The sequence below is a fragment of the Hevea brasiliensis genome, chromosome 10 (assembly GCF_030052815.1).
Source record: "Hevea brasiliensis isolate MT/VB/25A 57/8 chromosome 10, ASM3005281v1, whole genome shotgun sequence".
Lineage (NCBI taxonomy): Eukaryota > Viridiplantae > Streptophyta > Magnoliopsida > Malpighiales > Euphorbiaceae > Hevea > Hevea brasiliensis.
The window spans coordinates 1,553,366-1,569,524 of NC_079502.1; the positions used below are offsets into that span (position 1 = coordinate 1,553,366).

The 16,159-nt window shown below is 30.7% G+C and overlaps 1 protein-coding gene and 1 pseudogene across 1 annotated transcript; both read right to left on the reverse strand.

The window, feature by feature from the left end:
* Positions 1–6,517: 6,517 nt before the first annotated feature.
* Positions 6,518–10,144, reverse strand: LOC110639137 (riboflavin biosynthesis protein PYRR, chloroplastic-like; annotated as a pseudogene).
* Positions 10,145–11,297: 1,153 nt separating this feature from the next.
* LOC110639101 (uncharacterized) lies at positions 11,298–15,648 on the reverse strand. The gene is made up of 8 exons (XM_058128852.1): positions 15,484–15,648; positions 14,843–14,866; positions 14,199–14,304; positions 14,032–14,100; positions 12,844–13,337; positions 12,223–12,484; positions 11,740–11,948; positions 11,298–11,622 (listed from the first exon to the last, which is right to left on the reverse strand). Exons 1-8 carry the CDS (start codon positions 15,486–15,488, stop codon positions 11,556–11,558), a joined length of 1,236 nt encoding a protein of 411 aa, XP_057984835.1. The 5' UTR covers positions 15,489–15,648; the 3' UTR covers positions 11,298–11,555.
* Between the last annotated feature and the right edge of the window lie 511 nt (positions 15,649–16,159).

Here is a 16,159-nt window from a genome sequence, read left to right on the forward strand (position 1 = left end):
TCATACTTTTAAATCCATTAATTATTATGTTCATATCTATAATTATTCTCTCTTTTTTAACTAACTTGACTAATAGATAAATTAACAGTAAGAATTAAACAACTCACAGACTCAAAATATATGAACTAAATAATAATATTTTCTAAAAAAATATTTATTTTTAATAAAATTTGGACACTTATTTTATTTGAAGAGAAAATATTAACTTAATGTAGAGAACAATATTTTAAAATTATCATGTTAATATAAAAATAACAAACATTTAAAATCATATAAAAAAAATTTCTCGTATAAATTATATACAAAAATCTTGATCCTTAAATTAAAAAAAAATAAATAAATTTTAGAAAAGGTAATAGTAAGATAAGGGTATAATGGAGTCTGCCTTTGGTGATTTTATGATGAAATTGAAAATGAAATACATATAAACAGGGATTATTATCATTCGATATGGATTCATCAATCAAATAATTATGTTGTTGACTACTCTTCCATGGGATATAACACACGATATCTTAATTTTTATTTTTTTATATTATTTAATTAATATATTAAAATATTTTTCAACAATAATTTTAATATCAATTTCAAACATATTCGTAAATGGAAACATGGCTTTGGTTAAAGGGACTAAGTTCTTGGTTAGTTTATTTCATTATGATTTTTTTTTGGCCTAATTAGTAGTTAATTATTCCATGTGTAGATGAAGATTTTTTTTTTTATCAACATAAATATTATATATTTTATTAATATAAATTTCTATTTTAGATATAATTTTTTCTCAAAAAATATAATTTGATTTAATTTCAATTTAATATTTTTTGAGATTTATGATAATAATAAAGAAATCAAATTGACAAGGTTTTTATTAATATAAATAATAAATTTTATTTATTTTACAATAATGTATTGTAAATTTTGAAAAAAAAAACTTTTCAAATTGAAGTTTAAAGATTTTGAAAATTTACAATTTATTTATTTTATTATGTAAAATTTTCACTCGTATTTTATCTATAAACATATATTTTATAGTCAAATTATATAAGCATTTTTTTTTAATTTATCTTATCATATTTACATAATATTTTAATTTAAATTGATTTTGATTTGATTTTTAATTAACATAATTATTAATTAATATTTAAAAACTAGAAAAATTCAATTCAATTGATGGTTTTGAGAATCAGGGCTTATATTTTATATTAATAAACAAAATAAATCAATTATTAAAATCATGTAATATCCATAGCTTGATTTATATTTTTATATTCTTTCAATTTTCAATGGAAAAGTGAGTTCTATTTTCTCAATAAATATAATTTCTTTAATTATTAATTTTTTAAAATATTTATTATTAAGAGGTATATAATTAAAAAAATCTCTAATTGTAAGCCCTTCTCCTTAAACAGTGAAGAGGTTTTTCAATTGACTAGCGTGTCAAAATTGAAGTTGCAAACCAAAGGAAATTATTCTTTAAAATCATAATCATTTTTGCAAACCAAAGGAAATTATTCTTTAAAATCATAATCATTCATAAAATTTCCAAGAATTCATTTTACCTAATTGGATTAGAATATATATATATATATTTTTTGAAAAAAACCTAATCAAAATTCGTTTGATTTTGATTTTGAATTTAGTATTAATTAATTGACAATCATACATCATTTAATTAGACTTTATTACTATTTAACTTGAATCGTGAAACACATGAATTTATAATTAAATATTGTTTAATCTAATTATGTGTTCTTTTTTGATATCCATGCTTAATCATCACTTTCCTTTTTGTTTTTAGCAATGAATAACCAACTTCTTTATTTAATTATTTACTTTTAACATTACTCTTAAAGACAACTTTAGAGGAATTAATGACTTTTTTATTTATTTATTTCTTTTTCCAAATCATCACAGCTCACAAAACATTCCATCACCATAACTATGCTTAGTATCGGTTGAGTTTAATGCAGATTTCTAAAACAATAATAATAAATATACGTTAGCTCGAGGGCTGTTAACCATATAATTGTATACCAGTTGTGCATTTCCCACATGGGTACACATCATCATGTTCCTTAGAAATGGAAGGGCCACGTCATTCCTATGCGGGTCAGAGTCACAGCAGCGGAGGGCATACTCTAAAGGCACTCAAGTCCAAGAATGGAGTGATATAATTGATGAGTCATAATTCTTCCAATTTCGTTTTCTGGTAGGTATTTGTCTAAATGCCGTCTTGGTAACACCTAGACAATACCCAAATATTGTGCAGCCTAAATGACTTGTAAGCTTCATTTCTTCACTCTAATCATTGTTATTCTTCAGGAAATGAAGGTTATCATTAATCTTTTTCTTGTATTTAATTTCCAAGGAAGACACAAACAAAGACTTGGTGATCCTTCAAGTTTAGTAGGGGTCATGTCTATAGGTTATCAGTTAAGTTTAATTGTGACTAGAACTTGTCTGGGAGAGGACTTTGTAAGTATCAGTGACAAAAGATGATTATATTCTTAAGAAATTTCAATTATAAAGAAATATACGTGTCATGTAAGTTGTTGATTAAATTTTTGAATTTTGAAATTATATTACAAAGTACTTATTTCTTCGGTTAATGTCTCTTAATTTTAAAGGGTAATTTTGATATAATGGTAAAATTATTCTATTTATGATTTGCAGATCATGAATTCCAGCCACCCATAAGTCTTTTTGCAAAATAGAGTAAAGTTGAATACATCAAATCTTTTTAAAGCCCACAAGTATGAGATACATCCAATCTTGGATCATCCTTTTGTTTTGCATAGAATATTTTTTTTGAATATTTTTTGCATTTCTAGCATTTGGATATACGAAAAAATTAGAAAATTAAGTCATTTTTAAGAAATATAACTTTATCTTTTAAAATAAAAAGTTATTTTTCAGATTTTGATAATTTTATTAAAACGTGAAAACACTTATGCTAGATGATATAAACACTTATCATTAGTTTAACATTGCAATCAAATAATAGTCTTAGAAAATAGTTTCTATGAAAAATATTTTTCACATATAAATTATTTTCCACTAAACAATGAAGCCTAAATCTTTTAATTTTAACACCAATGATTTCTTTTGATTCGTTGTATAGCCAACTTATTGCAATTAAAAAGTTAATGATTGACGCGTGAAATGAAGAGCATCAACTCTAATACTATGTAATAATTTCATTTCAATTTGAGGTTGAGATATAACAAGATTAATGAATACTTTATCAAAGATCTTCAGCCCACCATAATATGATATGATAAGGAAGTTGTTGATCTTTATAGTACTTAAATATATTAGCAACTACATGCATCTAAGTAATTTTCTAAAGGGCTAGAGCAGCAAGATTCTTACTTCTCAGTTCTCAGATGATGTACTGATTTTGTAAATATTGCCATAACTAACTCACTTTTTTCTTCCTCTAGTCTTCAGATATTGTGGCTTTCCAAGTCTTCTCTTCCTTCCTCCACCTGTTTTCTTCAATATCAATTAAAGAAAGAGAGAGGTTTGCCCACAGTATTAAAAGTAAGCGGTCCAACATGTGTTTTTCCTGCTACCAAACTTAGAGATGTTACCATATTGTCTTTATGGCTAGCAATAGGTAACTTACCAGAGGTGTCAAACCAGGGAAATATAATGCTCTTTGACAAACTGGGGCCAAGATCCTTTGTTTTAAATGGTATGCAGTCACTCTCAAAGCCCTAAACATAATTAACTTCCGTGATTAGGACAAATTCCTTCATGGGGAAGATTTGTAATTAACATGCAAATCATGTGCCCCTAATTATTTTTAAAATTTTGTTAAGAAAAAATCAGAGCACAATTTTCTCATAACACCTCCAAATCAAACTACAGCATTTTAAAATATTATATTTTTGATTTAGCAATTAAAGTCAGCTGTAACAGTCAACAATAGAAACTGCTCAAAATCTCAATTTTAAGTGAAACTATTATAATTTTAAACCGTTTTAACTTTTGAAAATTTTATCTAAAAAATGTGTAAACAAAATACTTCAATTTTAGTAATTATAAGTCTAAAAGTTAAAAAAGAATTTCTAACTGCTCAAACAAATAAATAAAAATTATATAATTAGTGTAATCTTAAGTCACCAGGCAATTTGATAATTAGAACTGCACTAATACTCAATAACTAAACTGTTAGTCTAATGGTAAATAATAATAACTAGAATACTGGCCCATAGCATGTAATAATTTGAATGTCATGAATTGTATATAATAGCAAAGTATGACAATGACTTAAAAGGCACTTAACATGTTTGTTAAAGGAATCCATTGCAATTACTTAAAATATTAAACAAAGTAGTGAATATTCAAAGCCTACGCTATATATAATTGATTAGAGATGACAACAAGTCATAAATAGCTTTCCACAACTCCAAATTCCATTTTAAAACTGAACTCATTGTGTTTTCTGGTTTTGATTAATTGTTGGAGGGTAATGCTTGTAGTGTAATAGAACTTTATTTGTTTAATGTAGTTTTTGATAATTGTAATGTTGACAATGATTGAATTTCTATAACAACCATTCCAACTCACTCATTCATTTTCTTTCTATTTTCCATTGGATTGATAAATTTATTCAATAATAATTAGATTAAACATTTTGAAATATTTTTCTCATCATGAACATTAAACATTTTATTGACAATCTCTTGAAACTCTAAAGAAACTTTTGCATTATTTTGGGTAATTTGTTTTCAGGAGTATTTTTAAAGCTTTATTTGATTCACAAAATAACATGCAATAAATAACTATTTCATGTTGAATAATTATTTTTAAATTTGGTTCAAATTTAAATGTGAAATACCATTTTATGGTTTATACTATAATTTTTCAATTAAATTCTAAAATGTATAATAACTATTACATAAAATAGATACTTTCTAAAATAAGATGACACAAATTCAAAATATAAGTGATCCCTATTTCATTTCATGAACCAAACAAGTCATAAAATTTAAGTTAAAGTACATTAAAGTTTTTCTATTGTATTTTTTCTTCAAATAACTACAGATGTTTTCATTGTTATTTGAGTTGAGAAAGAAATTACTTAAACATGTTAGCTAGAGTTGTTAAAAATCAATTTAAAGTTAAATTTTCTAACCATTTTTTAAAATATATTTAAATAATGCTCTTCTAAACAGCACTTTTTTAGCTCATAATCCAAAAGGGAACCTTCATCTTTTTCTAAACTTCAGTTTGGAAGAGACTTCCATGCAAATAGAGTTCTTTAATTTAGATTCCTAGAAGCATTTGTAATGTTCTTTGTCATCTAGCTGAACCCAAAAAAGTAAATAGCCTAACAAAATCAGCACTAATTTTCAACAGGAAGATTCATTCAGTTGTCTTCATGTGGAAAGGAACCACTTTTTGCCAACAGCTTTGCATAACATTAATTCCTAATCGCCAGTCTTGTTACTAATAAACACCCTCAATGACGTAGTACTTTATCTAATAAATGGCACTCAATATCTATAGATTTCATTGACAACTTTTTTGGTTTCACCTATCTTGTGCAGGGAGGGTAGGTCATAGCCTCTTTTTCTATTTCTGTGGTCCATGCCTTCAAATAATTTATAGCAGCTATCAAGATTTAGTTCAATTAGAAGATATTTTGCCACGTTTCGGATCTAGTAGCCTCCAGATTATGAAAATTTTGGTCCACATTTTTGTAATGTCTCCCTTGATTCAGTTGTGAACTCCTTCCTAGTCTTATGCTTCTGCACCTTAGATTGTCTAAAGGAAGAAAAAGTAGCAAAAATATTACAGCTATGGCTTTTAGACGCCACTATTTCAGCTTTTCTTCAAAAGAGATCTTATTGATGTCATTGCTGATGTATTCACCACCCCAATAATCCCAACAAAATCCCTCATTTGTTAAATCAATCCTATTAGGGTAAATTAAGATCAAAATGCTGTGTATTATGAAGATTTTATTCTGAACGAATCACTCATCCCACAAAATTAATGTTACAACAAATAGCATATATTCAGTACTGACTGGACTCTTTCATCCATATATATTATAGAGCTAAGCAAGTGCTTTCACTTGACGTAAAGCACTCACCAAGAAACTCTGATCTCAACTGCATGAGCAGCCTGCCCAGAAAATTTAGGCCTTCACCTTCCTGGCCTCCACACCAAAATAGATCATGTGGGGAAGCTTCAACAAGAACAGATCCAGCAGTCGAGAGCAGCATAGAGTTCAAATGAGGATAAATAGAGAACTTGCATTTTAATGCTTTGTACATGACATCAATTTTGATGTTATCCCAATCAGATCTTACCTACGCATCACATGAACTGTTAGCTTCTGTCAAATTAAAAGGAGTATAAGAGATTAAAAGTGAGCAATATAGTTCCCAAGATCCATATCTTCTGATAAAAAAAACCAGTTGATACAAATATTGCAATGACCAATAGAGTCATTTTAATCAGTGCATGATTTGTATTAAGTAAGTGAGACATGCAACAAATATGGATATGAAAACACGATATCATTTATGTAACAATTTAAGGCACAAAATTTTCTGTATTATTAACATTATAACCCTATTTCTCAAAAAAAAAAAAAAAAAAAAAAGAAAGAAAACATTATAACCCTAGATTATATTGACATTCGACATGCAATGCTATTCTCAAACATTCACTAAAGTAGCCAACATTCTAGCCGAAAAAGAAAAAGATAGATTCTACCCATGTGAAAAATCCAATCTGAATTTCCACCAAAACAAGAGGAACACATCATATCAGAACACTGCCTCTGGATTGACCTTCCCAATTCATGCTGCTTCCTCTGGACTTTTTGCTGACTTTATCTTCTCAATGCAATCTTTTGCTGCAGGATCATTCACCCCAGAAACTTGTGTGCCTAAAATTCAGAAATTTCCAATAGAATTTCACAACTCTTGCTAGAAAAAATAAAATTTATGCATAAAAATCAAATACCTTGTAGCAATGCTCTGCATTTGGCCATGTAACATAATCACCATCGTCATCATCCATTTTAATTGGATAAGGAGAAAAATTAGAAAAAGGCCCACAAGGATACCAAGTCATATAGAAGAATATGATGCTTGATTCATAAGGAGTGACAGTAGAATCAATTGCAAAAGGCTTATCCTCCAATGGGATAACTGGAGTCAGTTCCGGGATAGGCTGAAGAAATCCACAATTAGAATATCTGGTCCAACCTGTTCAAGTGCCACAATACAATACAACCACAATGAAATGGCAGAAACAAAATCTGCAAAATGAATATTCATTAAATTATTTCCATTGGTTCATCCACTATCATTATTTTCCTTATATTTCAGCCCCTCAGCAGCCACACCCCCAGGAGAATAATTGTGCACCTATGAAGCAGGGCAGCAATCTGTACATATATAATATGGCAAAAATGTGCAGATGCTTAATGTTATGTTCACTTCAATTGTTAAGGCTTGTTTCCCCTCAGTTATCATGTCAAAAGTCAAGACACAGTGAATTGTACAGTTTTAATAGAGAAAACTTTCTATAGTCAAGTAGCCATCCTAGGCATAAAAGGACTTGGTAAGAAATACCAACCCAATAAATGAATAATAGTTATCAAATGCTTTTGGAAAAACAATTTTTCCCATAAGAATGGAAATTGAGGTATTGTGGCTGAATGAGGAATTATAGTTTACATGCAAAGTTGATCAGATTCAATTGGTTCCCTGTGACTTGCACCATTATTTATTTGTTACTTGGATAGAGAAAAAAAAAAAAAAAAAACACTATGACTTCCTCATGAAACACAGAAAGTTCAAGAATATGTTTATGAATTATGAAGCAGCAGACAACTACTAGGAATATCCAGGAACTGTGTCCAAAATGTAAAAGTTCCCCAGTTTTTAATAGCATAGATGCTAATAAAGATGTTCACCAGAAGACACATATATGTAAAGCTTTTATGTCTTCATAAAAAATGGCCAGATATTCATCAAAATCTACGAATCCCATGTCATCCCAACCCCTGGTTCTTATCCAAAACAGTATATCCAATCTCCTACAAAAAGTTTTGAGTGCCAATCATAAAATTATAAACGATCCATGTTCCCAACAATAACTAAAAAGCAGGTCTTCATCCTGTTGGACTAAGCCAGTTCAGATTAGGAAAGAAAATCAAATAACCAACTTAGAGGCTGATTCCAAAAGTATGAAACTAGATCAGAGAATGAAACCAACCACTAGGAAATTATAGAACCAACTAAACACAGGGGATGGGGGGACAAATTAGGAGACAGAAATCCAGTGCAACAGTTAGGTCTAAATTCCTCACTGAACCTTTCCAAATGGATACTTTGATGGTACATGATATACATATCCATTACATATAGGTATGACTGATTCTGCACTACGAATATAATACTGAAGAGCCAAGGTTGGTTTTGTAGCTTATGTTCACACAGTACAATAGTAGGCAATGCAATTACCAAAAACAGAAAGAAACAAGAAAAGTTAACTCCAACATAAAGACATGACAAAAACAATTTATTCATGGACAGAAAATACAAAGAACCATCACCAACCTGTTCATAGCAAACATCAATTAAATCCAAGGCTAGTGACATTTCAACCATCCCCAGTTCACCCACAGGAGTTGGTGCACTCTTTTCACCAATAATCTTTGGAGCGACAAATGCAAAAACCTGCAACAGAGAAGTTATGGCAAAGAGTAGCATTAACTGAAGTGAAACCTATTTGCAAGTTATGAGCATAAGATGAACACATGTCCAGCATGAGTTACAAACTTCAATTTTTTTTAATGAAATGTCAAGTAAATCTGACTTTGAATTTTCTTTATATCTGCATGAAAATGAAGACATCACTCCATTAAACTTTTCCAGTTAACAAGTAAATATCCTGAAAGGAAGTCACCTACATCTCATATCACATATTCCCAAAACAGTTAAAAATTAAAAGTAGAAAACTAAAGAATAAATCTTGTATAAAACACCAGCTGAAATAGCAGAGGCAGCAAGTGTCCCTCCACACTCCCACAAAACGGATAAATATCCAAAATCGTGAAAATATTCCATGACTTCTCTAGGAATTAAGACATCAAACTCCACCACTTCAAATCCTTTGGATGCAAGTAGTTTCGAGAAACTCCTCCTCTCACCTCCTTGTGTTGCAACTATGGTAGAAACGTCAGACACATCTCAAAGATTTGCTTCCTCAGGAAGATCAAGCGTCTGTGACATTACAATCCGCATAGGCATATGCCCACCGCAATGTCTAGCAGTCAATTGAGGGTCTTACTCAAAATAAATAACTAAATAAAATTCGCAGCAAAAATCATAACAGAACAAGACATTATCACATCATGAAAACAATTAAAGTGTCAATAATGTATCATACTTAATGTCTCTTCGAGCAGTATTTCCTCCAACAATAATGGCATCACTTCTGCCCCGCAGTTAGAAAAATCAATTCCTTGGATTCCTGCTGCCATGTCAGTTATAATTTACTTCAAAGGAAGAGAAAATGAGAAGCTTATGAGGAAATCTCAACAAGAACAGAGACAGCAGCGTGGTCTCTCCGGGCTCCATATTCAAATAAGCAGTAGCGCCTTTGCTCCAACCAGCAGCAGCCTCCACCGATTGAACCTCAGCAGGCTTAGTCCCCTGCGCTCATAGATAACCCTGCCCGGCGATATTTCCAGTTAAAGTTGCAACGAAGCAACCGAAATTCGGGTCAGGGGAGGTGTAGCCGGCAGACTTGTTGGCTAACTGGCAGCGAGTCGGATAAAGGCGGCGTCATTGGAGTGGAAGTGATTGGAAATAAAGCAGCAGATAATAGGTTAGGAGCGGAAGCAGTTGAGAGAAGACCATTTGTGCGATTAATTTAAGCTCAATTGATCATTCTACAACCTATCTATCCACGAATTGCCTTCTGTAAGTCTGGTTTGCTAGAAGTTGCAACCATTATTTGGACTTGGAAGTTCATGGAAAGACAGCGTCAACGACGGCCTCAGAAGAAGATAATATGGGTCGTCAGAGAAAACAGGCCAATTACAGAAGTTTCTTCCGAGAAAATGGGCTCTGGCTCTGGTTTTGGTTTGACAGTCAAAAAATCAAATTCAAGATCCGAATTGTCTTTCACGAAATTTTATAAAATTTAATTAGCTTTCATATTTTATGTATTTAATTTGAATAAAAGTTAAATTTAATTTTATAAAATTAATCATAAATAAAATCAATTCTTAATGAGATTTAGCCTCTGTTTATTCTTGTTTGAAAAAATATTTTTTTATATTTTTTATATTTTGAAGTAACGAACAATAAAAAATATTGTTTAATTAAAAATATTAAGTTATTTTTAATAAAAATAACATTTTATTTTAGAAAGAATAAATGATTTTTTTTTTAAATTTTAATAATTTTATTAAAATATGAAAACACATATATATAATATAAAATGTGAAAATACATATATTAATTTAAAAGTAATTATCACATATGTTCACTCAACATTATGATTGTTTTATAATTTTTTTTTATAAAATTCACTAAATTTTAATTTAATTTTATAAAAATTATTATAACTAAAAATTAAAAATTTTTAATTAAACAGCTGTCTTTGCAGTGTAAAATACATTCAACTATCCTCTTACCGTCAAACCTCTTCTTTTTCCCCATTTCTTCTTCTACATTAGCAGCTGAAAGTCTTTAATTACTTTTATTAAATCAAAATAAAGTTTAATCAATTTTATAAAAAATATTAAAATTTAATAATTTTTATTAAAACACTAATAAAATTAAGCAACTGGGGCATAATATTTACTTTTAATTTAACATTACACTTAAATAACTGAAAAATATTTTCATAAAAAATATTTTTTTTTCTCACAGAACACACTAAGCCTAAAAATGAATTACATAATTTTTTAAACTATAATACCCATACTAGATAAGTCAAGATTATGATGAAAATAATGATTTTATCATATAAATCAAGATTAACAATACTCTTAAGAGCTGTATTATGAGCACGAATTCGTGATATCCAATTGTAATAGTTAGAATTAATTAATTAATTTCATTTTTATTTTATTTCTTTTTATAAAAATTTATTATTGATCGCTAATTCCCTACATGCACCGCACGATATGTCCATGCAAGTTTCACCAATAACAGAGCTCAATGCAGCATACGATTATATACTTTCCCAACAAACCGGGAGTTTTTGGGTCGCTGAAATTTGCAGCCTCTCCTCTCAAGGCAACCAAGCAATAAACAATACACTAGTCTGGCGATTAATTTACTCAAAGTACCAACATAAACACGGAAACACCATTGCCATACATGAAACAATCCCAAGTGAGAGAAGGCGGGGAGCAATTAGCATACATGGCTTTATCATTTCATCATCACAACACAACACAACAAATATTATGAAAGCTAGAGCTTTATGAGTAAATAGCTAATATCTCGGGAATGTATAGCAAACAGGAAATGGAACAAGCCTGAATGTCATATGACCAGCTGCAATTATTCCTCTTCCTCTGCCACTTCCAGCCAATTAACAAAGGGCTCCAGGGCCTTCACAAAGGTTTGCCTATAACCACAACAAAATATCAAAACACAAATGTAATATCCCATATTTCTAAGTAATACCAGAATACTGCCTTTTTTTTTTAAATACCATAATAACGATTGTAATAAACTTGCATACCTGCCCTTTGGGTTTGTTCCTTTGCGGAACCAGTGAAGTATGGTGCCTTCTGCCAGAACATCCTGATCATAGAGAGACCTCACTATCTCAGGAAACAGCTTCATCAGCTTAGCATCCTCATAGCACTGCATCTGAACCTTGTACAATAGTTCCAGCTCAAGCTTTCCATTGGTACAGAAGGCATTTAACAGTTTTGCCCATGTTTTCACCTGCATCATAGAAAGCAGTCCCCTCAACAAGGTGGTTTTTTTTTTCTTTTCTTTTCTTTTTTTTCCCAAACTGTCACAAGCAGCTAAACAATGAATTACTGTACTGCACTTGCCACATGTTCACAAAGAAACTCTGAAACATATGGCAGACAATAATGGAATATTGATCATGGAATTCAGAGTTCCTTCTATTACATTTCATCAGAGTGTACTGAAACAGCATTAACATTAAAAAAAAAAAAAATGTGTGTGAGATAGAGAACCAAAATCATACCTGGCGCAAAGCTGCATTTGCATTCTGCTGCTGGTTCTTACCAGACCACTGAACAGCATCCATTAAAACATCCCATAATACACGCACAACCTCAATGTCTGGGAGTTTCGCATCTTTAACCTGTTGCTTGACAGTGTCTATAACTTCAGCTATATCAGCTTCCTCTGCTATCTGGGTTGTTAATGCAGATTTCATTTCCTTCAGTTTTACCTCAAATATTTTCTTTTCATTGTATTCAACCAAAGGCACAAGCCCTTCCTTGCTGAAAATCAACAATGAGTAGACATCAATAACTTCCAGGCTATGTATCAACAACACAAAATATCGTGAAACATGATGGAAGGTGTAACTCATAAACCAAGTAAAGGTCAGCATCATATGACTGGCCAAAATGATAATCAACTCAAGCAAAGCAAAAGCATTCAACAATGTACAAATTTTATACAGGTACATAATGCAACAAAAATTCACACAAATTGTACAGACTTCAAAGAAGTATTGAAAAAAATAGTCAAATTGCATTTCAGACATAGAAAAATACTTTAAAAATATGTATACAGAAAATCTGTAAGAAGACCATCAAGTAGCAAATTAGATTCAAAGGTAAGGAAAAAAACTCACGTGAAATGCTCAGAGAAACATTCAGCAGAGCGCCTTGCAGATGGAAAGAAGTCCAGAAGATTGTCCTCCACTTTACCCCGCTTAAGGATTGAAATCAAATCATCAAGGCTATTGTCAACCAGATACTCCTTAAAGAAGTCTGTTATAAAAGAAAGAACTAGCCCTTTGGCCACAAGATTATCCTTGAGCAAAGGCTGGAACACAGTCTCTGGTGGGAGCCCAGATAGTTTCTGGGAGAATGCAAGTGCTGTGAAAATGGCCAACTTCTTCCTTTCATTTTCCTCAAAAAGTTCCAATGACTGCAGGAATCTTCGTGTAACATTTTCAAGGTTCTTTATGAGGAACGGCCTGCGGCGCAAAATTTTCTGTATGTAAATTACAGATGGTAAGATGATTTCACGCTTAGGCTCACAGTCTATTATAGAGTAAGGATGGCGCTCCCCCTCATCAGGTTTTGTTGTGCCAGGTTGTGTACGGCCTCCTGTAAAAACAACCTGCACATATACAATGAATTAGATTCTTGTAGAACTTGAGGTATTTGCCTCCTGTGAAAAGAAAAGAACAGGGGAAAACAAAACCAGAAGCACAAGTGATATCGGAAAATCAACAAGTTTGCACATATCTATCCCCACAAAAAGAACAGCCAGTACCTAACAACAAAATTTAAACTTTTACACACACATACACACATATAAAGAATGATAAGTATCTAATCACATTTTCAGTACATCACCAGAAAGCTGGTAAAAGCAGAGACAACCAAAGCAGCAGCACCAGCATCAATAAGGCACTCACATTCCAATATGACTAACTACTACTATTTACCATCTCTCCAGATGGTATTATCCAACTTGAGGAAAGCATGATCAATTTTAACTTCCAATTCAAATCTAGCCTACAGAATCATGTGAACCATGATGCTACAGAGCTCCACTACCGCAAAAGACAATGCATATAATTTAGGATAAAAATTGTCAGTTATTTTGAGTTTCGATTACATGATGCTTTTTACATCTATGAGTACGCCACAAAGGAAAATTTGCTATTCTCAGCATTATTACATGCCAATTAGATGTGCTTCAAATCTAGCTTTCTCAAAATGATCTCAATTCTCTCTCCATGTGAATCTACATCTTAAATAAAAGAAATTGACAATTTGAAACTTATATAATAAACAAATGAACTTGCCTCAAAAAAGGTATCACCGTATCTTGAGAAGTTAAGGTCTGCAGATTCAACGCTCTTAGCAATAAGTTCCTGCACATAATGAACTTTGTTCACTTCAACAAGATTAACCACCTGAACATTGCAAAAGAATACCTGAAAATATGGTGAATGCATTGTGAAAAGATTACCAAATCACCAGCATTATCCAGATAAATCTGGACCACTGCATCCGCAAATGCTGCAGGGTCCAGTGGCGCTGCAATGTTCCGTTTGCGGGTCTTAATCCGCGTGCCACTGTACATGGACAACAAATTTGAGTAAAAAAATTTCATGCAAGTATAAAAATAGAGAACTCAATCCATCCAAGACATATTTGCTTAATTTCTACCATATCCTTGATTCGTTGTTGTGTTATAAACACAAACCAAAAGTGCTAAAGTAGCAAACTCATTTTACTTTTTATTTGGGAATAAGCATTACATATTTAAATTTCATAACCATTGATTCAATGTGACAGAATCCATCATTCAACAAAATCAATACTCTTGATGATTCATTAACCAACTAGATTGTGCCTGTTTCAACAATATGGCTAAAGTATGACAAGAAAAGTTAAAGCCACAACCACAAGACACGTAATTTTCCATGCTTCTCAGCAATATCATCATCAGTTTCGTTTAAAATATAAAAAAAGGTGAAATTCCCCGAGAAACAACCAAATATTTATAAGCTACTACATTTAATGAAATATACGAAATGGGAGCCCGTGATCGAATCACATAAGAGGAATTTCGAAGAAGAAACCAGAACTGAACAGGTAATAACAACTTACCCAAGAGTGGGTCTCTCCTTTGAGCTGCAAGTAAAAAAAATAAAAATAAAAGAAAAGGGCAATCAGTAAGTATTGTCAACCTTTTCGTATAATTTGGAGACTAAACAAAGCAGGTGTCTTCACAAAAATTGGATCAAAATTTTGATAATTTGCAAAACGAACAAAAGAAATAATACAGATTATGATAAAAATTAACATCAGAAAAATAATAAAATTCCTATTCCATAATCATTTTAGCTAAATTTCACGAATCAAATAATGGATCAGATAGGAGCACAAAATTAGCATTTTCGGCTAAATAAAAAAAAAATCCCATTTCATTTCTTCGCTCTAAAAACCCAACTAATCAAACTCTAGAATAACTCGTGAATATGATCATCAAAGAAAAATAATATCACAAAGAACACAAAACTTTCGAAACAAAATAAGAAAATTTATCACCAACCCCAACCAATAAAGGAAAGAAACAAAAATTATAATGAAAAACATTAACACTTGATCTTTTTAAGGAAATCGCAACGCAAAGAACCAGATCCAGAACTAGTTGCAACGATAAGCTCAAGATATCCACAAGTACAGGCAAATAAGGATACCTATTGATCTGTGAAGGGAAATAAAGAAGAGATAAGGAGCGAAGATACCTCATAAACCAAGACGAGAAGGGATCGGAGGAGCGAAGAGTGTCTCTTGGATTTGGGAAAGTGCGATTTTTAGAGAGAGAATTGAGAAGAGGGGGAGAGAGGGAGTAGAAAATGGGAAATTTGGACTATATTATTTTGGAGAGCGGAAAAAAAGTAGAAAGAGAAAATATAATTAAAAATAAAATAGTAAATGCTTTGAAATCACGAGGGTCTTTTGAAGGATAAAGAGAGATTGGAGACAACCAATAATTCATTAAATATCATACGTTAAATTATTAGTTTAATAATACAATTATTTTATTTAATAATAATTATAAAATTTATTATCTCATATATATTTAAATTTTGAGTATAGAAAAATGTCATCTATTTTATATAAAATTATTATTATTATTATTATTATTATTATTATTATTATAAGATATAATTACTTCATTAGTAGGGTATGCATCATACGATTAAGATGAAATAATGGAGATTGATAAAATTTAATTATTTAGAGAAAATTAAGTTAATTTGATTTGGTTCTTATTAATAAATTTAAAATTTTTTATTTATTAATTATGGTTTAATTATCTTAATTTGATAATTAAATTAGTTAAATAACCGAATTCCTTAGTTATAGTTTTATCGGCAAATATTTGGACCTCAATTCTTCTTCTTGCATTAGAGACCT

Excerpts from the sequence above, each read along its gene's own strand:
- LOC110639101 (XM_058128852.1), bottom strand. Across the intron at positions 13,338-14,031 it reads ACGGTGATACCTTTTTTGAG|GTTGTTTTTACAGGAGGCCG; the intron begins GCAAGTTCATTT and ends GTATATGTGCAG. Across the intron at positions 11,949-12,222 it reads CAAATGCAGCTTTGCGCCAG|GTGAAAACATGGGCAAAACT; the intron begins GTATGATTTTGG and ends TCTATGATGCAG.